Raw genomic sequence first — 23856 nt, forward strand, 5'->3', positions numbered from 1 at the left:
ATACAATCACCATTGGGATTAAACTATTATGAGGGGAAATCAGTATTGAGATCGAAGTTGTGCTAAGAGTTTTGTCCTCCTCTGTATAGATAGTAGCTCCCCTATGCATACCTGAATAATGCATACAGAGCCTTCTTGTAGGCACACAAGAACATTTATGTTGATTCTTCCGAATTTATTTTTAAAAACCAGTTCCAGTCTTGAAATGCTGCAGTCCAAAGCACTGGAACACTTCACCTTTTTCCTGCAGGTATCTGATCACTCAAAAGCAAGCCTACTGGCGTCTTTTCCCTGGAAAAAAATGGATTTAGCTGTCTTAAAACTCCACTCCTTTATCAGTTAATTCTGCACAAATTGATGACAAAGGAAGATTAACAGTATTTATCCACAGTAGTACTATGTATAAAACAAAAATAAATATTTAGACGTGCAGGTATTCTGTTTGTAATAGGTCTTTGAACATTGGAAGTACATTAACAAACAGTGCCAATGGCAAGAGCCTAAATATGAGATAGCTTTGGCTAAGACTAACCCAAACCTCTAAAGCAGCAGCAAAAGTTTTCCTTATGCTCATTGAAGCTGAAGAACAAATTGTTCCTTGCAGAGAATTACTCAGTCTTCCTGAGCATAAATGCCTGCATTAACCAAAACTATTAGAGAGAAATTTCTAAACAAGCACTAGATCCATGATTTAAAAAAAAAGCCAAAAAACCAGAACAGCAGACTGTGATTTTTTAAGAATAATCATATTACAGTAATCCCAAATTCTCTGGCACCTCAGCAGAGTTTCAAGGAATCATTATAAGCATTTCAGTAAACAGTCAAATACAATCATAAGTCATCAGAATACTTTCTTTTTAGTTTATCAAGGAATTTACTGCTCTGTTGAAAATAAAAGAAAAATGACAGCGTGTGGAACCTTTTAATCCACAACTTTTATTAACTGATAGAAATAGTACAAATTTTCAGGTCAGCTGCAATTTACTCTCCTCTGTAACACCAAAAGTTCTACTTTCTTACGGCTACATCGTCAATTCCTGGAAAGAAATAGAAAGAAACAAATTAGGATCTCTGTTCACCCTACACAGTTTGATGTGGAAGTTCATGGGACTATACCAGAGCAAACCAGGCAAACTGTTTATCTACCCTATTTAGCCAGGTAACCTTGGGGACTATTGTTATGACTGCTTGTGATCGCAGTGAGACAGAGAGGGCAAGGAAAACAGAGGGTGTAATTCTAGCTGTGATAATGCAATTAGGTGAGGATGGAAAAAGATACAGTGCCTGGTTCCCAACTAGTTGCCTAGGATATAACATTGAACACTCATGTTTTTCTCTCTCCCCTACAGAAACACAATGGCTATATTGGAACTAGAAGTATGGAGTGGTTTATCTGAGATGTATGCCTGGACCTCTCCATCTATTCTTCAAACTTTGGAGCCCACTTGACTGAGCTACAAACAGAATTCAACAAGCTACTTACCATAATTGCATTTACAATATCGTTACTGTTATTCTTCAGGGCACGGACTGCTTTTGCCCTGGAAACGTTTGCTTGGGACATCACTAACTCAATGTCTTTCACTTCAACACCAGTCTCATCAACCTAGATAGAAAGAAATTGATCGTCTCTTAGAGCAGTGACTCAAAGTCATTTTGCCAAGAAGGCAAGATATGGTGAGAATACAGCGAGACTGTCCTTAAATTTTATTACTTAACCAAAAGTTTTAAAATGGTCAGAATGATCTTCAACATGTAGGAGATATGGTACAATGAGGTCCTGCTACAAACTGCTTAGAGAGCTTGAAAAAGTCACTTACTATTCCTCAGTATTATACTTGTGAGGGTGGAAGTAGCAGCACCACTGAGTGGTATTATTTGCATTTGTCAGTGTGAGAGACATAACGAAACACAAAACCTACAGTATTTAAAGTAAACAGAAAAGCAGAAAAAACAAAATGGAAAATGGCAATATCTCCAAAGGTAAAAACTGCAAATACAGACAAAATGTAATAAAAAAACCTCCAACAATCCAGGCAGGCCTTCATCCTATTAATTCAGCACTACAACATATACAGAGTTGAGGGCTTGAATGGCAGAAAAGGGATGATGACAGGGTGGGCAAGTAAGAATGCAATCTATATGTGCTAAGAGTTCACTACAAAGTGACCTGGGCTTTGCCTATGCTAGGGAGTTTTGCTTATTTCATCTGCTCAACAGATGGCAGAGAAATGGTATGCCTGCAGTAAAATCAACAAGGTCACACTGCCAGTAAATGCAAGGTTGGAATGATTAGGAATTACTTTTGACAGTCCTGCTGCAGTTAAGTGCATGACAACTCTTTCCGCAAGGGGTGATGTTTTCCAAGCCTTAGCACAATTGTAGTCACTGGTATCTGGTAATGCACACATGACCATGAGTACAATGGATGCCAGCAAAAAATGCAACCCCTGAGCTTGTGCCAATCTCTTTATCTGTCACTACCTGAAACAAAAGGCAGCAGTTGGCTCTATTACTTTTCTAAGCAGCACATAGAATAATAATGGGACAACTCATAGATAGGAGACCTAGATTGCCTCTTGTTAGCTGCAGTAAAATGGATCTTGTGAGAACACCCTAAGTAATACATTTAAATGACTACTTTTTGTAGTATACAGTGTTTCTACGGACATAAGATTTGGGAACCTACAACTGCCTTTCTTTGCCGAATAAGCAAAACACCAGTAAGTGTATTGTCAGTCACTTCTACCAGTGTTCTTTTCTCTGGCTGTTCTGCTTTTCTAACTGGTTCTTTGTCTAGTACCCCTTCCCCTCAATTATTAAAGCCACAAGAAAAGAAAACTTCAGGATTCAAGTAGGAAGTTGTGAGACTGACAGTGACAAATCAGGATATCGGCAGCACAGTAATAAATAACTAGGCAATGGGAAGCTGTTGCCCAAAATTATGAGGAACTGTAATGATTCAAGAGTTCAAGGAAACTGGAATGTAGTACACCACCAGGATGGTGCATGTTTGGGGATGCAAAGGAAGCCCCTCGTTTGTGGCAGATGGAGTGGGGAGAAGATAAACAACCAAGAGCACCCAAGGAAATACTAAGTTGCATCTCTTGCTCCTGCCTGAAGAACAATCAGGTTGAATAAAGGAAACATGTCACTCCTCTTGTCTAAAGTCAGAGGCCCAAAACAGACGGGCCAAAAGCACCACCTTTGAGCCAATCTGGTAATGTCGCATTCAGATTATGCCCCCTCCCCCAGATTGGGCCGAAGCTGCACTGCAGCAACCTAAGTGGCCCAAACCCAGGTGCAAAAGGAGCACAAAAAGTGCTCCTTGCTGGTGATCTTTTACAGACTGCCACAGAGACCAGCCTTGGGACTGCGCTCCAAGCCGCCCATCTGCTTGAGGCCAGAGTAAACTCCAGTAAATCTAGAAACTCCCAACCAGCAGTGAAGGCTTTTCCTGACCATGACTACTAGCTGCAAATCCTAATCTGCATCAATGGATACATGCAAATGTATGGCATACCTCTTCTTCTTCACTTTCTTCTTGTACAGTGGGAGTTTGTGTGTTTTCTTGAATGTTTGAAACAGCTTCTCCTTGTACTTTAAATTTCTCTGCAGCAGCCAACTGTGCTTGCTGTGACAAATCTTCAATCTGGTACAGAAGGAAGAAGAGAGGAGTCAGGGAGGCCTCTTACAACAGAAGAAGAAACTAATGATGAGCAAGACAAACAGAACAGACCCCCCGCCCCACCCCACCGTGGCAGAAAAGCTGGATAATGCAGTTCTTTTTTGTATTGAACTCCATAAGAAGAAACAAAATAGCCAGGGTTCCCAAGCATGACATGTCTGTGTTCAGCTTACCTTTGCTTCACCAAAAACTATATAGGTATCTGATGCAGGACTTTTGTATACATCTGGCTTGGTGATGACAAACAGGATGTTTTTGGATTTCCGAATAGTTACCCTGGTTACACCCGTTACCTGACGAAGGCCAAGTTTGGACATCGCCTTTAAAACAAACAGAGAAGATTGGGAAGAAATATTCACTTAGCATTTTTAGCATTTGAAGCAGAGTAGACCATGACAGGAAAGCAGAGGACATTAAATGTGGCTATAAAACTCCCATTACAATACTGTGACATTTGTTTCTACCTGATTCAATACACAGAGATTGTCAATGCCCTTTTCTGAGTATGAAGCCACACAGATGAAAGTTTAGACTAAGGATCTGTTTGTAATTGTATCATTAAACCTTGATTACTTGTTTCAGCTTCTATAAAATGTTAGAAAAACCATTTCAGAAAACCAGCTGGCTTCTTCAATTTAGCAGAATTAATCTTCTCGCTATATAGTAATTCTCGTGACACAAAGAGAACAAGATAAGAACTCACTGGGATGGCGCTGTATCACTTATTTTAGTTTCTTTTTATTAGGAGGAGCTGATTCTGGGTGTTTTTCTCATGCCCTACTCCCTTTTAAGAGAGAACAAGTAGAGCAGAGAAATTCTTAACTCATCTGAGTTCCTTCTTTCCTTCAGCTATTTCGATGGGGAGGCTTTTCCTGAAGAAGCAAAATAGCACTCCAGCAGTTACAATAAAATGTGCCTTGCAAGAACACCCTGAATGACATGTTCAAGTGATATACGTATGTTTGCGTGTTTCTGTACACCCTCTGGAGACAAAAGATTTAAGTAGCTCCTACTGAATCTCATAGTAAGAATGGTTCAGCTGTTTTCACCAACTTGGTTTTACCTTCCGTGCTTTCTTTTCACTCCGGCTTTGTTTTGCTTTGCTAACTGGTTCTTCATCTATTTCAGCTGCTGCTGCAAGCTACCAACATAAAAAAACACACACACACAAATTAAGGAAAACTCCAATTACAACAAATCTCTGAAGGATTTCTTTGGAGAAAATGACCCCTCCAGATTTGCAGTGCAGGTCAAAGAGACAACTTCACTCTCCAATTTTACATCACTGCACAGATTGATAAGGAAAAATCAGGGGTACAGTCAGCCCTCCATATCCACAGAGTCAAGTATCCATGGTTTGAAAATATATAAATTCCAAAAAGCAAACATTGATTTTGCCATTTTACACAAGGGATACCATTTTACTTTGCCATTATATTGTATCCATAGATTTTGGTATCCATGGGTGTGTGTCTGTGCTGGAACCAAACCCGCACAGAACCAAGGGTCCACCGTATCATCTATGTGCCAGATCAGGAGCACAACAGTATAAAGAGGTGTGTTCTTACTAAGAGCCCAGTAAACTATGAAATTCTTCATTCTGTAGACTCACTAAGCCTCAGCAGCTTTCCATAATTCTTATTCAGGATTTATTTAAAAAAAAAAGGGGAAGGGTAGGAAAGCTGGGCAGGAAGGAAAACCCTAGATGTATCACTGAAGTAGCTGTTCCTCCACATTTGAAAGTACAGAAGATAGCTTATGTGCAGTGACAGATACAAGCACCTTCCATAAGAAAGCTGCCATTATAGACCCTTTAGTACACAGGTGGGCAACAGCCATGGGTTTGGGTGGTTTCACAAGCCCCCTGCAGGACCTTGGAGGGATCTCCTGTTGCCCTCTGCCTTAAAAAATGAGGGAGGTGGGTTGAAAAAACATTTTGTTGCCCTCAACTTTGTAGTTTCTAGCTTGGAATTTTTTTAGCATGTACATCTGAGATACAACATGCATATTACATGCTGGATCACTGTATAGTGGTATCAGTGCAAAACTACTAAAAATGCACCATGTAAATGCTGCACTGGGCGATCCTGATGGAAATTTTTGGGGGGCTGGCATATGTTTGCTCCATGATTGGTATTCTGTGGTCCTGTAAAGGATGCCCATTAAATAAATGCCCTAGTCATTTGTTTCTTTCCACAAATTCCCACCTGTGCCTGCTGTGTTGTGGCCTGTGTAGAGTCTTGTTCTTCGAGTTCTGGCACTGATTCATCACTGTCGGATTCTGTCCCAGATCCTACAGAAACAAATATGAACATTATTTTCCTCAACTGGGACTCTCACAGGAGTGGCAAGCAGGCCCAGGCAAAGCAGGACGGTTGGGCTGCTCAGTCATACGACTTTTTTCATTCCTTTATTATGCCAGTGCACACTAAAAGCTCACCAGAGAGCCAACAAATGTCAGAATTATCTGGTGATACAGGAGTTTATGTCCAATATAGGCATTAAAGCTGACACAGAGAAGACAAAAATCTACTGACAACAGATAGCTTTGAATTGACAGTGTCTTACATAATAGGTGTTTTGATTTGTGCAGCAGTGTGGTGGTAGAAACAGTGGTAAAACAGGTGTACTCTAGTTCTCATTCAGCCTTAGCTACAAGACAATGCATGCACTCTCTCTTCTCTGTTCCCATGACAGACTACATCAGATCAGTATTAATGCTCTACAGACTGAGAGAAACTATCAATTGTTAGGGGAGCGGGTTGAAAGAAAAGAATTTCAAAGAATTCTCTTTTTCTTTTCTTTTGCTTTTGTTCCAGTTAAAAGCTACCAAGTAGGCAGTTGCAGATAGTCTAGACTGGATAATTTTATGTAAGGATATTATTGAGCTCTTAATAGCTGAGGCAGAGCATGAAAGTTTCTAATAGCACATTAGCACTAATATGCAGAACATGAAAATAACCTGGGGGGAAAATTTTCAATAAGCATCATCATGGTTGCACTAGCAGTATCAAGGTGTCAGCCCAGCTTTGTACAACAGTCTGAATAGAAACAAAAGGGCATCTGAAATTCAAATAAATTCAGACTAAGGTCTGGACATCAGAAATGTGCTCCAGACTTGCACAAATCTTCCCCACTGGATACATTTTTTCCTTTTGGGGTTTATCATTACTGTCCAAACTGGAAAATACTACAACTAGTGCTAACCAGGACTGCCTACAAGCAATTATTTGCAAATCCATTGTTACTGAAACTCATGGCCAAATGTTGGTTATTTCTAATCACACAAGAGATGAGGAAGCTCCAAGAGTGAATGGGGAAGGGGAGGACATTCCCAATACATTTTGAGGGCATTTGGACAGATCTATTCTGAAATGGTAAAGGTATCTGCAAGGACTAGATTTTGTACTTTTAAATTCCACCCTCCACTTTAAGTAACAAAAAAGGTACTGCCATTGATGGATGGATGCATCATATGTTCTTCCACATTTCACTTGACTGCTGGCTCAAGAAATTATTTAGTGCAGGATGTGGGTGGCTGTGATGCAAGTGAAATAATAAACGAGGGAGTAAATTTCACTACTCTCAAATGTGAATGCAGCAGAATATGTTCAGGCTATACTCCTGGAACAAGTACAAAGGTTGTCTCCTCTCACTTGTCATTGAACTCATGAGCTAAATCCAGCTTATTATAGACCTCAGCAACTTTCTCAACAGCTGTACACATGCCAGCCAATATTGAAGTGACTGGCTGCTAGAACCACAGACTGGTTATTTCTGATCTTTGGTAGGTCCCTTAATTTAATACACAGCACATGTACTGTTTAATATGCACTCAATGAAACAGTTTTTACTGCTAATAAAGTAAAACAAAATGCTCCATGTACAGATACAAACAGACAACGCAGAGTATGACCTAAATCCAACTGCTAGTCTCAACTACAATAGACCCACTGATTCAATGGGACATTGGAAAGTTAATGCATATTCCATTATTTCCATGGGTCTACTCTACTTGGGACTCACAAATGGAGATAAGAGGCAGAGATATTAGTTTGCAGTGTCTCCTTCCTCAGCCAGGATAAATCAGAACATGGTATTCACAACACATGCTAAAATTATATCCATCTCACTCATAGCAGCTCTAATCAGCATGATCTGCTAGATAACTAATCACAAGCAAATACTAGGATTGGAGAAAGCAGGCTGAGAGGACAGCAAGTGCTACAGCAAACAAAGCTGTGATTAGAGTTTCTAGGTTAGTGCTATTCCAGAAATACCGGACAAGGTGAGGCTGACGTCACAACCTTTTTAAAACACCCACAGCATGCTTAGTGTGAGAACAGACTCTCTCTCATTTGTGGCCTATACAAACGTTTCAAGCCATCAGCACGCACAAAGGAGCCTTCAACTGGCTTTGACCACAACTGGACATATAATATTTAAGCTAAGTCCAGGCTATGTCACTTCTAGATACGACTTTTCTAGTCTAACAAACAAAGCAGAGGGTCCTGTACAGACAGGTTAGTATTCAGTGAGTAAGTAGTCTGTGATATCCATGCACACAGCAAACGGAGGAGGCAAATACCCTTGTCATTCTTCAGGACAGGCTGTTTGGCAGGAGGAGGAGGAGGAGGAAGAAGAGGAGCAGTTGCTGGAACCTCAGCAACAGCCACAGCTGGTTTTGGAGAGAAATCCACCAGGACTGGCTGCAGAGGTGGCTCCCCATCAGGCACCTCTGGAGGAATCAAAGGTGGCAGCTCGTCGTCTTCAAGGACAGCAGAGGCAGGGGTTGGGATTTGGGGTGGAATATCAACGGCTGCACCAGGAGCAGGTGGGGCTGGCAATGGCTTAGAGGAGGAAGCAGACTTTTTCACAGAGGAAGCAGGAGGTGGTGCAGGGGAAATAGGCTGAGAAACAGGGAGATCAGGTGGCACAAGAGGCAGAGATATGGGTTTTGGTGGAGTTACTGGCTCCCCAGAAGTGGAAGTGACAGGAACCTGGGAGGCAGGAGAGTCTGCAGGGATAGCTGGTGATGTGGGGGCAGACACAGGACCTGGTGCTACCAGTGAAGGAGAAGCTGGGGTTGGAGGTGACATAGGAGGAGGCAATGGGGAAGTCACTGCTGGAGTGTAGGGAGGAGGGATGGCAGATGCTATTGTAGAGGTTACTGGGCTAGATGCAGAAACAACAGGCCTTGGAGCAGGAGCAGGTGTCACAGGAATGGGCACAGAAGCCACTGGCACTGCAGAAGCCTCAGGGCTAGAAGCAGGCACTGCTGGCGTTCCAGCAGGAGCCAAGGGGACAGATGTAGGTGCCAAAGCAGAAGCCAGTTTCAGAGCTGGCTCTGCTGGAGCAGAAATTTTAGAAGCAGGCAGTGTTGAGACCACAGGGGACGTTATAGGGGTGGAATCAGGTGCCAGAAGACTAGAAGTAATTTCTGTTGATACTGTTGGTGGTGCCAGTGGCCCTGAAATAGGTGCTGGAGGAGTCAGGGTGGATTGGGGTGCAGGTGCCCCAGGGCCAGAAACAGGTGCTGGGGGAAAAGCAGCCTTCTCAGGTGGCACTGCAGGAACCTTTGATCTAGGAGACACCCCTGCCAGGGCAACAGGGGGGACTGCAGAGGGTTGCACAGGAAGGACTTCAGGACTAGAAGCAAGGCTGATTGGGGCCCCTGGGCCAGCGGCAGATACCAAAGAAGAAGGCAGCTTTGTGGGTGTCACTTCAGGTGCTGATGATGTAGGGGCTACCTTTTTTGGACCCACAGGAACAGGTCCAGGTCCAGGTCCAGCCCAGGGGCAGGAAGAAGGAACAGAGGCAGGGCCCAAAGGAGGTGCTGTGGGACACGTAGCCTGAAAGGATGAAGGGGATGCCACAGGGGGTATGGTGGGAGCCAGTGGCTTAGTTGCAGGTGCTGCTGCAGCCACTGAACTATAAGTAGGGATCAAGGGAGGAGCCTCAAATTGGGTGATGGGTGGTATAGGACCAGAGACAGGCCCTGCTGGGGCCACAGAGGTAGAGGCAGGTGCTGGGGAGACAGAGTTTGTTGGTAATGATAATGGCATGGGAACAGACCCTCCTGGAACTCCAGGAATAGGCACAGGGTCAGACACAAGTGCAAGAACAGGTGCTACAGGCTGGGAAGCAGGCACTGCTGGGGTATTAGGGCCAGAAGCAGGTATGGAGGGAAAACTGGACTGCACAGATAGCCCTGCAGATACTAATGGTGCAGAAGCCAAACCTCCCTGAGACATAGAAGGGGGTACAGTGTCAGAAACAGGTTCTAAAACAGGAGGCTCAGGCTTGGGAACAGGTGCTACAGAGCAAAGGGGAGGGCCCAATGGGGCAACAGGAGGGCCGACTAGGGCAGAAGCAGGTGCTGAAACAGGTTTCACAGGGGGTCTGGTAGCTACCACAGGTGTAGATACAGGCCCTGATGGGATCACAGGGGCAGGCATGGGTTTCACAGGTTGCTCTTGAAGTGCCACAGGACCATAGAGGGTTACAGGTGAAGAAGCAGGTGCTGAAGGGGAAGCAGGTTTTACAGGTGGCTCTGTAGATAACGGAGTAGAAACAGGCCCTGGGGAGGCTGCAGGACCACAAGGAGATTTTATAGGTGGCATGGGACCAACAGGGGGGCTTGTTTGGCCCTGAGGAGGAGCTACAGGGCTAGAAGGAAGTTTTATAGGTGGTCCAGCAGGTGCTACTGGAAAAGCTGCAGGGCCCAGTGGAGTTATGGGGCTTGTGACTGGTTTGACAGTTGGTCCCACAAGTCCCACAGGGCCAGAAACAGGGGCTGAAGGGGGGAGTTGGTTTTACAGGTGGCCCTGTGGGTGCCACAGGACTAGCAGTGGGGTCTGTCAGAAACAGAGGAGATCCAGGACCATGTTTTATAGCAGTAGGGCCCACTGGAGGTATAGGGCTAATAGCTGGTTTCATAGGTGGCCCTGAAGGTGCCACAAAGCCAGGGGAAGGTGCCACTGGGGCTGGAGGAGGGACTACAGGGCCAGAAGCAGGTGCTAAAACAGATTTTTCAGGCAGCCCTACTAATGGTACAGGAGCAGGTGGTGGGGCGGCAGGACCAGAGGGAGACTTTTCATGGGGCCCTGCAGGTACTAGCGGTCCAGAAAGAGGTTTGTTTGGGGTCTTAGGAGAGGTTTCCATGGGCACTGCAGAAGCCAAAGAAGAGGAAGCAGGTACCACAGGTTTAGAAGCAGGTGCCAAGGGAGGAATTGTGCGAGGGCCAGCAGAACCCACAGGTAGCCCTGCAGGGGGCACAGAACTAGATGTAGGCACTGAAGAAGCAACAGGGCTGTGGGGCTGTATCATGGAACTTTGTGGTTTAGCAACATTGGGAGAGGACACTGGGGGCGAAGTAAGAGTTGCTGGGGCTCCAGGACTACTAGGAACTAGAAAAGGGGTTGTGGGTCTAAGAAGGGGAAGTACTGGTGGCACAGGGGGAGAAAATGTAGGTTTTGGGAGAAGAGAGCATGAAGCAGAAGGTGGGACTGTAGAAGCAGAAATTGGAATAGGAGCTGTGGGACTGATAGGAAAATTGGGAGGAACTGGAAAAGGGGCTGAAGCGGCAGGGAGAACAGCGGGGGCTGGGGTTAAAGAAGGAGAAACAGGAGCAACTGGGAGAATGAAAGGAGCTGGGGCAAGCGGACACAGTGGCACCTGAGAAACGGTGGCAGATGGAGCCATCAGGGCTGGGCTCATGGGGGAAGCTGGAGAAGCCAAACCAACAGGCTCGGAGGATAATACTGGATCCAAGGGAGAGGCCGGTGCTATGCCTGGAGATGAGGGGCTAACCATTTGTGCAGGCACAGCCAGATCAGGAGGCTTGAAGGGAGGAGGAGGAGTCTGGACTGCCAAAGTTGGAGTAACAGACGGCAAAACAGGGCCAGGACTGACTGGCGCTGAGTAGACAGAAGGAATGACTGCCACAAGGGAGGAAGCCTGCCCAGGTGAGGCAGCAAAGACAGGAGGTGCCAGGGGAGTGAAAGGACAGGATCCAGCAGGGGGCGATTTAACATCATGGGATGAAGAGGAAGGGTGTGCAGTGCTAGAATCAGAGGAGATGGAAACAGCAGCTAAAGGAGAGAAAAAGGTGAATCAATGATGAAGAAAACACTGGGGAAGGAAAAAATGTTATCTGGAGCCTCCCATATGGAAATACTGCACAGTTACCTGTGGGGCAGAAATAACTGCATCTGCTTCCAGAAAACAGCAAATTATTTTTGTTACCTACACTCATGTCACTGTAGTCAAGGGGTCTTCAAGCAATGCAATATTCCACTGGAGGATATATATGCAGATTAGACCATTTGAAAACCTGTCACTGTTGTCATAGCTAACTCCTACTCAGCTGTCAACACTCTCCAGTTGTCTCTCTCACTCCACATTCAATCCTGCTATGTAGGTATCTGGGGGTTTGGCCTTAACATGTGAGAAGGGCTAGTTCAGGAACTTGTTAAAGTTATGGGAATTAACCTTGTCTTGTACTGTGTTTAGATGCACATGTTTAATACCAACAACAAAATATCAGATTGACTGATTTGTAGCATAGGTTCCATTTAAAATGAAAAAAGACTTTTACACTAGCTAGCTTAATTTGATGGCAGAAATAAAGTCTGGGAATCAGTCTGTAAGCTTTTCTGATAAGAGAAATTTTCATGTGTTCCCAATCCAAGTAGGTGTGATAGTGTGACATCCTCAAGCAAATCATGTTGTACAATTTCAAGGTCAAGTTGCTCTTCATAGGAGCCAAAGGCACTGCGTAACTCAAAGACACCAAAGGCTCATTTTAGGGTACACAAAACAACACCAACTTTTAAAAATGCAATGCAAAGAACCATAAAGCCTTTAATGAATCACATAATAGGTCTTTCTGTATGGCTGCCAAGAGCACATGCCCACAAGATAAAGTTTGTGTTCAGCTCTGATAAACTAAATCAAGGGTAGGCAAAGTGGTGCTCTTTATGTTTTGGACTACATCTCCCATGAGCCTCAGACTGTATGGCCAATGAGATTATGTGAGTTATGGTTCAAAACATCTGGGAGGCATCAGCCATGGTCCAAGTCTAGCCATACTGTATTTCTTTTTGCAACTCACAAAATGTGTATAGAACAGCTACAAGCAGTACTTACGAGGCTGGACTTCCCAATTTTTGATCTTTACCAAATATCACCCCAACTTGCTGAACTCTATGGTTAGTGTAACAGCACTGGCACAGCACAGCAAACTACGGTTAGAGAGGCACACATAGAAATTCTGACCGAATACCTGGTGTTGTCAGAAAAGCATGTTGCAGGTGCTTCAGGAGCACTAGCAAAATGTGCAGGAATAGCAGGAGCGAAATGAGCCAGTACAACAGATTATAAATGAGATCAGCACATCAATAGGCTATATAATACAGAAGTTTCTATTCTCTTGTCTTGACCAAGATAACAAATTGAGAATAACCAAGAGCTGCCCATGTTTCAAGCAAATTGCCTTTCACACTGTATAATGCCTTTCAATAAGGTTAGGTTTGGTATTATTCTAACAGAGATGGGACTTTCCTAAACTTGTTTAGGAAAGATACAACTCGCATTAGCCATTGTGAGGCTTAGCAAAAAGACAATGGGCATGGCAATAGCACCAGTCACTCATTTTTAAAAGATGCTGCGCTTCAAGGATGGATGGATGAATTTTACATACTACATGTGCAGACAGAGAGTAAATAGCAGCACATCGACTGGTTATAAGGAACACTGCTTAATGGTGTCATGCAGGTAGAACAATGTGCATGCTGCTTTCATAATCACAGGGCTGGAAGGTACAGCAAAGGCCAACTAGTCCAGCCCTTGCCATGCAGGAATACAAAGCTAAAGCACTCCTGAGAAAAAGCCATCAGAAGTTTAAAGAAGAAGGTTGCTCCAGCTTATACATGACATCAATTTAGATATTTAAAAATGGTTATAATGTCACCCCTGAATTGTCTCTTCTCAAAAGTAAACATACCCAGCTCCCTAAACTGTTCCTTATAGGGCTTGGTTTTTATTTAGATCTTTTACTATCTTGCTCCCTCCTTTTGACCGATTCCAGCTTGTCAATAACCTTGAATGTGGTATCCACAAAGGAAGTTATTCTGTTTGCATGACTCAAGTATCACATGTGCCACCATCAATATAGAATCTTAGAAATTTGCTATTTAAATGGAAATGTAAGTGGGAGTGCATTACAATGGAATTACATAGGCCTTCTCATGATAAGTAAAGGGGAAAAGCCCTTTATAATGTGAATTTTGTAATGCAAGAGTAAATCTGAGGATATCAAGGGCCCTTTTCTACTGTTCATCTAAATGCGAAGAGGAGGAAGGGAGTAGTTTTCACCATGTGTGGTAACTCCTTGTAATCATGGGCTGTGCTGCTTCACAGCACTGGGATGACACCCAGAACTCAAGGCATGTATATAGTAGACTGGTGATGTAAACGCCAGTTTGAGCAAATGGTCTGATTAACAAAATCCTTCCTATCCTATGGAAAAAGAAAGGCTGCAATCCATTTACAGCTTACAGGTTCCATCTAAATAATACTGTCCTTTCACAGATTGTTTTTGAAGCTCTACATTTACAGTGGTGCCTCGGGATACGAAATGATCGGGTTACGAAATTTCCGGGATACGAAAAAGTTGGATTGGCAAAAACTGTTTCGGGTTACGAAATATTTTTCGGGTTACGAAATTCATTTCGGCGCGAAATTCAAATGCTGCAAAGTGCAGCTATAGGCTTTCCAGTGCTAACGGAAAGCCTTTTCGGGTTACGAAATTTTCGGGTTACGAAAGGAATGGTGGAACGAATTAATTTCGTAACCCGAGGCACCACTGTAGTTCCAAACTTTCCAACAAGAATGCTGGAATCTTTGACATAAAATTCGCTTAAATGTTGGCACAACTCAGTCTTATGATATGAATGAGCCTTTCGGTATCACTTCATTGAAAATGTTGGCTCCTGTTGTTCAATTTCTGAGGAAATGGAAAAAAGTTAACAAGTCATGGGATTGAAAGTCCTCAGATTTAAGATAGAATGTTACAGCTGAGAAAAAAAATACAAATATAATGAGTTGTATTAATGGCAATATAGGTGAACTGCAAAATTTAGGACCTTATAAAGAAAAAGATGTTTCTGTATATAATTTACTGTGATATACTGCCGCTCATAATGTAATTATAATCAAGCTGTTATTTTAAACTTAAATTAAAAAAAAGAAAAGAAAAAGAAAATGTTTGCTCCTGTTTCCATCAGGAAAATGAAGGAGAAATGGCAATGGAATTTCCAAACAACTTGATTTGCACTGGCCTTTCAACCTTCCACTGAACGACTGAAGGAAGTCACAGTAAGTGGTCATTGGCTTTGTGTTGACTGCTGTGCAATCAGCTCTTGGGCAACAACTGGGAAGACAGATCTAAGTTGGGAAATAAATGTTCAAACTAAAAACACTTGGAACAAGGCAGGAAAAAGGCCAAGGATAAAACAAGGAAGTAATAGGCTTCACAGTAAGGAACATCTTATGCAAATGTTGAAAATGTCTTTTTACTGCTCAGCTGAGGTAATGTTCATTTTTTCCTTAAAAAAACAAACACTTTTCTTTATCTGGAAGGAAGGAATGCCAAATGTAAGACCCTCCAGATTAACAGAGCTGGCATTTGGGGATGATTCATTGCATTGCTTTTGCATTTAGTTCTTTTTTTAAAAAAAAAACACCAGTTATTTTGACTGCATCCTGCTGTTTTTCAGTTGAGACCTACCTGAAGGCTCTAGAGCTGTCCCAGCCTGAGAACCCTGGCCTGCCACCTCAGGATTCTTGGTGGCAACTGGTCTGGACTCCTCAGCTGTCAGCTTCACTTCCATGTGGGCCCCAGGAGCTGGAGTTACTGCAATAGTTCCAACTGTTCAGATACCACCCGGGAGACCAAAATGTTTGCACATGCCTCATGGAGTTGGTTAAAAATCCAAAAGTAAATGTGTCCAACAGTGGAAATTTTTGGCAACTATGCTTGGTACCCCAGAGACAAATGGCACCATGACTAGTAAAGCAAATCCTCATGCAAATAGCATTACAGAAACTATCCTCCAGAGAAATGAGGCAAACTGAAGTGAATTAGTGCCATTGCACTAAAACAGTTGAATCAACTGAGGCTGTATTACAGTGGTACCTTCAGTCTGTGGCACCCGTGACAAGATAGTTATGTGCCCATTGTTACCATAGCTGAATTCAGATGACATCAGATTTTGAAGATTAGCACTTCATGTCAAAAGCCAATTTGGACTCAGTATACTATGTTGTAGTAGTATGCAACCACCCCATTGTGGGACAGCAAAGCTGAAGTCAGGAGATAAGAAATGTAGCAGCCAGTGATAACCAATACCTTTGAAGGCTGAAGGATACATCCCTGAATGTGTGTGTGCACGCGCGCACACACATATATATGGAAGAGTGGATGGCTATTCTGCTTTAGGAATTGGTTCTATCAATGCTATTCTGTTTCCTCCCATCTTATTTGTATGATATTTTAGACCACCCTATTCCTAATTCTCTACCTACCTTCCTGACACAGCTGTTTTCTATCTTAATCTGAGGGAGAACCAGCAGCAAAGCCTGACTGAAGCAATCCAAAACCTATTTGCTGGGCCCCAGTCACGGCTTCAGTGATTAATCGCTCTAGCATATCACAGGTGCCAAATACTACACTAGTATCTGCAGCTAATTCTCCTTAACAGGGTGCTGGAACATCGCTCTGGCACAAATGATGCAGGGGGAAAGGAACCCTCACTATGGACTTTGCTTAGATTTGCATGCTATGTAACACTGGGTACACATTTGTTTCTTGCCTTAAAACAGGGTTGAAGACAGTGATGCAGAGCTTTGAGACTGTTTTTGCACCTGTTTCAGGGGTTTTAAAAGTTGGGGAAAAAATTAAACTCATAATGTCCCATATACCCTCTACGATGGAGGAAGCAACTCTGCAATGTCTTTACACTCTCTGGACTGTCTAATCCAAGAGTCTCCCCCCCCCCCCCCCCCCCCCCCAAAAAAAAAACCCAGAAATGACTTCTGGTTCACTTCATGGCATGGAAAAAGGTTCCTCCTGGGTCTAAAGCTGCTGACTTAAGGGGAAGGATGTGACAAAACTCCTTCCCCCATTCACCTTAGAAAATGCAGGAGGTATTCTGAATAAAAAGTAAATTAGGAGTAGGACCACAGCCCTCCAAGGTCCAGTGAGGAACATGTGCAGCCCCTGGACAGCTACTCTGCCTGCTTTAATCCATTCAACTCCCAACAGACCTTGGACCAAAATCACTCCATTTACCAGTCATGCAGTGTGCAACATCCCATGCACAGGTGTATGTAGGGGAAGACTCAGTCACAAAGGCATGCAGTGTTCCCTAAGCTTCCAGGCAGAATGTAGTAAACCAGGAAACCTGGTTCTCTGCTAATCAGCATCCATGATACCTTTAAAACAGACAGGTGGAAACATAATGTATTGGGGAAGGAGTTGACAGTTAGTAAGTCCCCAGATAGAGGGATGCACCCAAATATACACAAGCACACATCAAAATGCAACTCAGTTTTTTCAAAGCAGCTCACAATTCTAATGCACTAGAATGAGGCACTCTCTGGAAATTTACCCAAGTCCACATTATTATGTAAATGTTTCACAACCACACTAAAGCTTCCTAGAGTGTTTGTAAAAGAAAATGTGAATTGCCACCAAATAGTTACAGACTGATCATGTGCCAATATTCCCATTTGGGGCTTTTACAGAGATTTAAAAATAAGATATATCCTTTGAGTCTGATTAAAGCATCTCTTTTTCTTCCCGAAGAAGACTTACTCAGCTTACTATTATGAAGAATACTTAGAAAAACTATCCATGTGGAGATGATGTAAACGAAACAAAGCTTATTCCACTGTAAAAGGTTAAAAAGAAGATCACCAAAGCCATTTGAGAAGTATCTAGCATTTGACCTGGGTTAGAGCAACCAACAGTTAACTTTTCTCTTGTTTCCTTTGGTAATTGCACCAAGTTAGCACACATGTGCACACTCCAGAAATTTAGCCATTACTACTGTTAGCATATTATATGTAAAAACATCCACAACCAAGCTGGATAGCAGTGTTTATCCAGTTCGTGATTCACTTTAAGCATGCTACTGCAATGTCTCAGAGAGACTCTGCAACTCATCAAAATCAGAAAAGATCATGTATTATCTCAAACTCTCAAGTCAAAACAATGTTCTGGTTGTCTTAAGTTTTCTAAGAGCTTCGCATAAGTTACTGCAGTAATGACAACAACATGCTCTATTAGATATATGCCAGCATTACTCTTAACTTGCAGATGTGGACCTGAAGCTGAAAGACAACAGCTTTCCGAAGGCAAACTAGTAAGCTCATAGTAAAGGCAAGATTTAAACCAGAAGCTCTTACAATTGCATCACTTTACTTCAAAGAAAGTTGAGTTTAATACAGGTGGGACACGTGCAGTTACACAAATATTGTTGGGCTGCAGTTCCCATCAGCCTTAGCCAGCATCACCAATAGTGGGGGATGATATTGCTTCAATAATAACTGGGACCCACAATTTGCCTGTTTCTAATTTAATGGGACTTGCTTTCTCATCACTTTGCAGAAGACTGAGGCCCTAGCGCCTTGGCCACTATGCTACACTACTCCTAATTACTTGCCTGTTCTTCCTCTCAAAATAGTGTTACTGGCTTCATTATCTGACCAGATGAGTTTCAGGATTCTTTCTGAAGGCTTATTAATCATCCAGGACACTAACCTGTCTCAGCCTGAGGCTGTGGCAGCTCCTGTTCAGTTGCTGGGACAGTTTCTGTGGCTTCACCAGGCATTTCTAAGAGAGAGAAAAAATCAATCATGTTTACTATAGTAAATATCATAGTACTAATATTGGTAAGCATCTAACAAAAATATCTCTAATCTACAATGAGAATAACCAGAGAAGATACAAACACAGGAGAAACAGAATCACTTCCCACAGCATGAATTCCCTCAAGATAATTACCCTGAAAAAATATTTATTGACAGAGGGCTGGAAGTTTTAAGTAATAGAAAAACTTTTGTGTGCCCCTGTGAAGTGGACAAAAGTCATGCTAAAGCATCCTACACTATCCCACTAAACAACTAACAGAAAGTTTAACTAATTAAATTGAAATGGACAAAATTAGTGTAGCTGCAATAATGACAGTTTAGAGTCCCACTTCATAACTGCAGCAACCTCTTTGGTCAACTTGTAACATTAGATATTAACTGATGAATGCTAAAAGTATTAACTCATAATCTCTTTCCTCACTATCAGCAATGACACTGACATTACAAAGGGCAACGGAGGCCAAGAGAAAGTAAGTTAGGATGACGATCCCAAGAGACATCTCACAGAGGAACTGCTGAATCAAGCAACCATCATATCAACATTCAATAATGTTCTAAAGCAGTACACATCTGAAGAACAGGATACACCTGAAAGTTAGTAAATGTCACTTGGGGTCTAACATAAATGAGCATATAATTTTTCCAGAAAGATTTATCTGCCAGTTACTGGAAAGAGAATGCTGGCTTGTTGTAGTTGGGCACAGGCAGTCTCACCTTCTTCATTACAGCTCCAGTTCTCTGACATTTCAGACAAAAACAGCAAGTTGTACTGTTTTAAAGTGTATGGTTTTAAGTGCTTTTATCTTTTTATCTATATTCTATTTTTAAGAGAAGTGATCAGTTTTAATACTGTAATAATTTAACTTTTCTAAGGTCACATTTGTATGTTTTTAATTGCACTGTGCTTTTAAACTGTAAGCTGCTTTGAGTCCTAATTTTGTGGGGGAAAGCAGGATATAAATAAATATAATAATAATAACTTCACACACCCAGATCATAACTCACCCTCTCTGGCTCTTGGATACAGCTTCCCTCTCATATCTCCTCCAAGACACATTCATTACTCACCAGACAAAACCAGCAGGGCACACACACCCCAGCTTCCTTCAGTTCCCCAAGCACTAATCCAAAAACTCCTACTTTGCCAGTCTTAACTTTTATTTCTCTCCTAGAATATTATTCAGCAACTACACTTTCTGGAGGATCCTTGCAAGTAAAAAGAGTGAAGGAGTAGGTGGGATGTGGAAGAAAATCCCACAGACTCCCCTTCCTTGCAGAGCCTACTGGCACCCATGGCCACTAATGTGGATGATTGGGGCAGAGGTGGGTGAGGACTCTGACTGCACTTCAGCTCCATGCTATGGAATCCCAGGGTTTGTGGTTTGTTGTGGCACCAGAGCTCTCTGTCAGAGGCGGCCAAATATCTCAGGAAACTGCAGTTCCTAACATTCCAGAGCATGGAGCTGTCCGTGGCAGTTAAAAGTGGTGTCAAACTGGATTATTCCTGCAGTGAGGATGCAGCCTGAGAGCTCTGGTGCCACATCAAACAACAGAGATTACAACACCACACTTTTGTAGTGCTGCTATTCCACTTTGACTGCTATGGCTATGCATTCTGGGATTTGTAGTTCAGTGAGAGATAAGAGCTCTCTGGCTGAGGATTCTAAACTGCAAATCCCAGAATGCAACAGGAGGCAGCCAGAGCAGTCAAAGTGGAATAGCAGCACTATAAGAATGTTGAAGAGTGCAGAAATCTCATACAATTCCTGGAATTCCACAGCATTAAGATGTGGCAGTTAAAGTGGTGTCAAAGTGGATTATTTCTGCAGTGAAGATGCAGCCTCTGACAGAGAAGGCTAAATATCTCACCAAATGCATCTGAGGAAGTAGGCTGAAGTCTATGAAAACTCACGCTACCAACTTCTTTCTTCCAGTGAGGTCCAAAACACACTGCAGAAACAATCCAGTTTGGGACCACTTTAACTGCCCTGGCTCAATGCTAGGGAATTCTGGCAACTGTAGTTTTAAGGTGATTATGTGAGACTTTTACGGAGATTATCACGCTACACTCTTAAAATGTTGCTAATTCACTTTAACAGCTCTGGCTGCCTCCTGTTGCATTCTGGGACTTGCAGTTTAGGAAGGGCCATTTAGACTTCTCAGCCAGAGAGCTCTTAGGCCTCACCGAACTACAAGCCTCAGAATGCCACAGGAGGCAGCCAGAGTGGACTAGCAATGTTTTAAGAGCGTAGTGCGATAATCTACTAAACTTTCTATCAGAGAGAGAGAGAGAGAGTGCTCTGGTGCCACAATAAACTACAATTCCCAAGCACTGAGTCAGGACTGTTAAAAGTGTCTCAAAGTGGTTTGGATCTTAAGTCTCAAAGGTACTACAATATCTCTCTATACTATCCTGGAGAAGACAAGGTTAAGAGGTGATATGATAGCCCTGTTTAAATACTTGAAGGGCTGTCATATTGAGGAAGGAGCAAGCTTGTTTCCTGCTGCTCTAGAGACTAGGACCCAATGGATGCAAGCTGCAGGAAAAGAGATTCCACCTCAACATTAGGAGGAACTTCCTGACATTAAGGGCTGTCTGACAGTGGAATACACTCCTTCTTCGGAGGGTAGTGGAGTCTCCTTCCTTGGAGGTCTTTAAACAGAGGCTGGATGGCCATCTCTCAAAGGGGATGCTTTGACTGAGAGTTCCTGCATGGCAGAAGGGGCTTGGACTGGATGGCCCTTGTGGTCTCTTCCAACTCTACGATTCTATGAAAAGCCCTTCCATTCCCGGGGAAGCGAAGCTGGGGAACCAGCAGATGAAAAGGTCCCCCCTCTTCCTCCTCCTCCTGAATTCTGGGATCTGCAGTTCAGGGAGGTCATTTAGACTTCTCCGCCAGAGAGCTCTTAGGCCTCACTGAACTACAAACCCCAGAATGCAACAGGAGGCAGCCAGAACAGTCAAAGCCTCCCTCGTCTCGAAGCCAAGGCCCTGCCGAAATCCTGCGGCTCCGTGCGGCCTAAAGGGAGCACCGACCCCCGAGCTCCGTCTCGCCCCGTTCGCTGAAAGGGCGCCCCCCCCGACAGCCCAAGGCTCTCCCGGCTTCGGCTGCCTCCCTCCCGCCCGGCCCGCGGCGGCCCAGAGGCCGATGGAGGTGGATACAAACGGCCCAAACTTACTGTACGAGACGAGCCGGGCACAAGATGGCGGCAGAAAGAGGGCGAAGGGTGGAGGGAGGGCGACTTCCGGTCTGGGTGAGAAGTACTTCCGGGTCTCCAAGGGGCTGTTCCACTCTACATTCCCAGTCAGGGAAGGCTGTCTGACTCGTTGGTCTGTCCTCCTGCGTAGCCAACAGGGAAAGGCCCCGCTAAGCTAGTCATATAGGGAAGGATTAATAGAATAGGCCTACAAATGTTTTTGGGGACTTCAGCTCCCAAAGTCCCCAACCATTGGCCAGGCTGGCTGAGGCTTCTGGGAAATGAAGTCCAAAATTACCTGGCGGACTATAAGATGTAGAGAGACCTCTTGCAGCCCTTTGAGCCTCACTGAAAGAAAGAAGTGGGCAGCAGGAGCTTTCCTAGACTTCAGTCCACTTCCTCAGGTGCATTTGGATATAATAATAATAATAATAATGTAGAGAGATCTTGTAGCTCCTTTGAGGCTCACAGAAAGAAAGAAGGGGGCAGCAGGAGCTTTCCTAGACCCTGGGATTTGTAGTTTCGTGAGGCCTCAGAGCTCTTTGACAGACTTGGCTGAATAAATAATACATAAAACTTTGATTTTTTATCCCGCTTTTCTGAATAAAACAATCAAATAGCTCACCGCACTACAAATCCCAGGAGGTGATCATGCCACCCAGGACCAGGAGTGACATGATAGCCCTGTTTAAATAATTGAAGGGATGTGAAACTGAGGATAGAGGAAGCTTGTTTTCTGCTCTTTCAGAGAATAGGATGCATAGAAATGGATCCAAACTACAGGAAAGAGAATCCATCTAAACATTTGGAAGAACTTCCTGATGGCAAGAGCTGTCTGACAATGAAATATGCTGCCTCAGAGAGTATGGTGAAGTCTTCTTCTTTCGAGGTTTTAGGATTGCCATCTTTCGGGAGTGCTTTGATTGTGAATTCCTGCATGGAAAGGAGTTGGACTTGATGGCTCTTGAGGTCTCTTCTGTAGGATAGAGTCATGGCAGTTAGAGTAGTGTCAAAGTGCTTTAATTCTGCAGTGTGGATACAGCCTTTGAGGTTGCAGTCCTATACCTGCTTGGCTAAGAAGTCTAATTGAACTCTATAGCATGCACATCTGAATAGACATGAGTAGGATTGCTTTATAACCTATTTAGTGTGTTGGACTGCATAAGTGACAGGCTAAATAAGTTCATCCCATTTATGTTGCCCAGAAACTTGTGTTCAGAGACTCACAGCCTCCAATATTGGAGATAATATAAAGCCATCATACATTAATAGCTACTGTACTTGTACTTCATTCGTCCTCTCTCTGTTAAAATCTGCCCAAGCTGCTAACCATTGCTGCTATATCTTGTGGATTAAAATTCTTTAACTATGCAGTATAAAGCATTTTCTTTTTTCAGTCACAACGTCCATCAATCCTAACCAGCATAACTAGTCCAACAACACTTGGAGGACCACACATTCTCAATCTCTGCGTTAGAGTGTTGGAATTAAAGAACTCCATTTTAAACAAATTGGTTCATAAACCAGTTTGGAAACATGTCAAACTGGTGAAGTGGCTTTCTAAATTGGCAAGCATATATGCACATGCAGTGATAATTAACAACGATAAAGTTTTTGCATTTCAACAATATCTTGAGGGCCATTTGTTCTCTATCCCTACAGGAGGACTAACACATTTATTGTATCATAAGCATCCGAGAGTCTGGAGTTCACCTTGACAGATGACCAGTGTGTTAACTTTAGCGAATAGATTTTTGTTTGTGTTGTTATTTGCTGTCAAATTGACTTTGGTTCAAAACATACTGCAGAAGTAATCCAATTTGAGACTGCTTTAACTGCCCTGGTTCAGTCCTAGGGAATCCTGGGAATGGTGGCACCAGAGCTCTCTGTCAGAGAAGGCTAAATATCTCTCAAAACAAGTTCCCACAATTCCCTAGCATTGAGCCAGGGCAGTTAAAGAGGTCTCAAACTGGATTATTCCTGCAGTGTGTTTTGGATCTTTGTCTCAAGGCAGTCCTGTAACCAGAGACTTC

At 43.3% G+C, this 23856-nt stretch overlaps 1 protein-coding gene across 5 annotated transcripts; it reads right to left on the reverse strand.

Moving 5' to 3' along the window:
* Window positions 1-916: 916 nt before the first annotated feature.
* NACA (nascent polypeptide associated complex subunit alpha) lies at window positions 917-21950 on the reverse strand. Of its 5 annotated transcripts, XM_042448864.1 has the most exons (9): window positions 21806-21940; window positions 18516-18587; window positions 15480-15605; window positions 5896-5981; window positions 4752-4829; window positions 3862-4008; window positions 3524-3652; window positions 1484-1606; window positions 917-1037 (listed from the first exon to the last, which is right to left on the reverse strand). In XM_042448864.1, exons 2-9 carry the CDS (start codon window positions 18583-18585, stop codon window positions 1023-1025), a joined length of 774 nt encoding a protein of 257 aa, XP_042304798.1. In that variant the 5' UTR covers window positions 18586-18587; window positions 21806-21940; the 3' UTR covers window positions 917-1022. The 5 variants fall into 5 exon arrangements, with proteins under 5 accessions (XP_042304798.1, XP_042304799.1, XP_042304795.1 ...); XM_042448865.1 differs by lacking the exon at window positions 15480-15605 and having other exon boundaries at window positions 21806-21937; XM_042448861.1 differs by lacking the exons at window positions 15480-15605; window positions 18516-18587; window positions 21806-21940 and adding an exon at window positions 8277-10453.
* Window positions 21951-23856: the final 1906 nt, after the last annotated feature.

The sequence above is a fragment of the Sceloporus undulatus genome, chromosome 2 (genome assembly GCF_019175285.1).
Source record: "Sceloporus undulatus isolate JIND9_A2432 ecotype Alabama chromosome 2, SceUnd_v1.1, whole genome shotgun sequence".
Lineage (NCBI taxonomy): Eukaryota > Metazoa > Chordata > Lepidosauria > Squamata > Phrynosomatidae > Sceloporus > Sceloporus undulatus.

Bases quoted from the DNA above. Each gene is read 5' to 3' on its own strand.
- NACA (XM_042448861.1), bottom strand. From the start codon at position 10,311: ATGCCACCTATAAAATCTCCTTGTGGTCCTGCAGCCTCCCCAGGGCCT. The intron at 3,653-3,861 runs GTAAGCTGAACA...CTTCTGTACCAG, and splicing joins TAGTTTTTGGTGAAGCAAAG to ATTGAAGATTTGTCACAGCA. The intron at 1,607-3,523 runs GTATGCCATACA...CTTTCTATCTAG, and splicing joins AAGAAAGTGAAGAAGAAGAG to GTTGATGAGACTGGTGTTGA.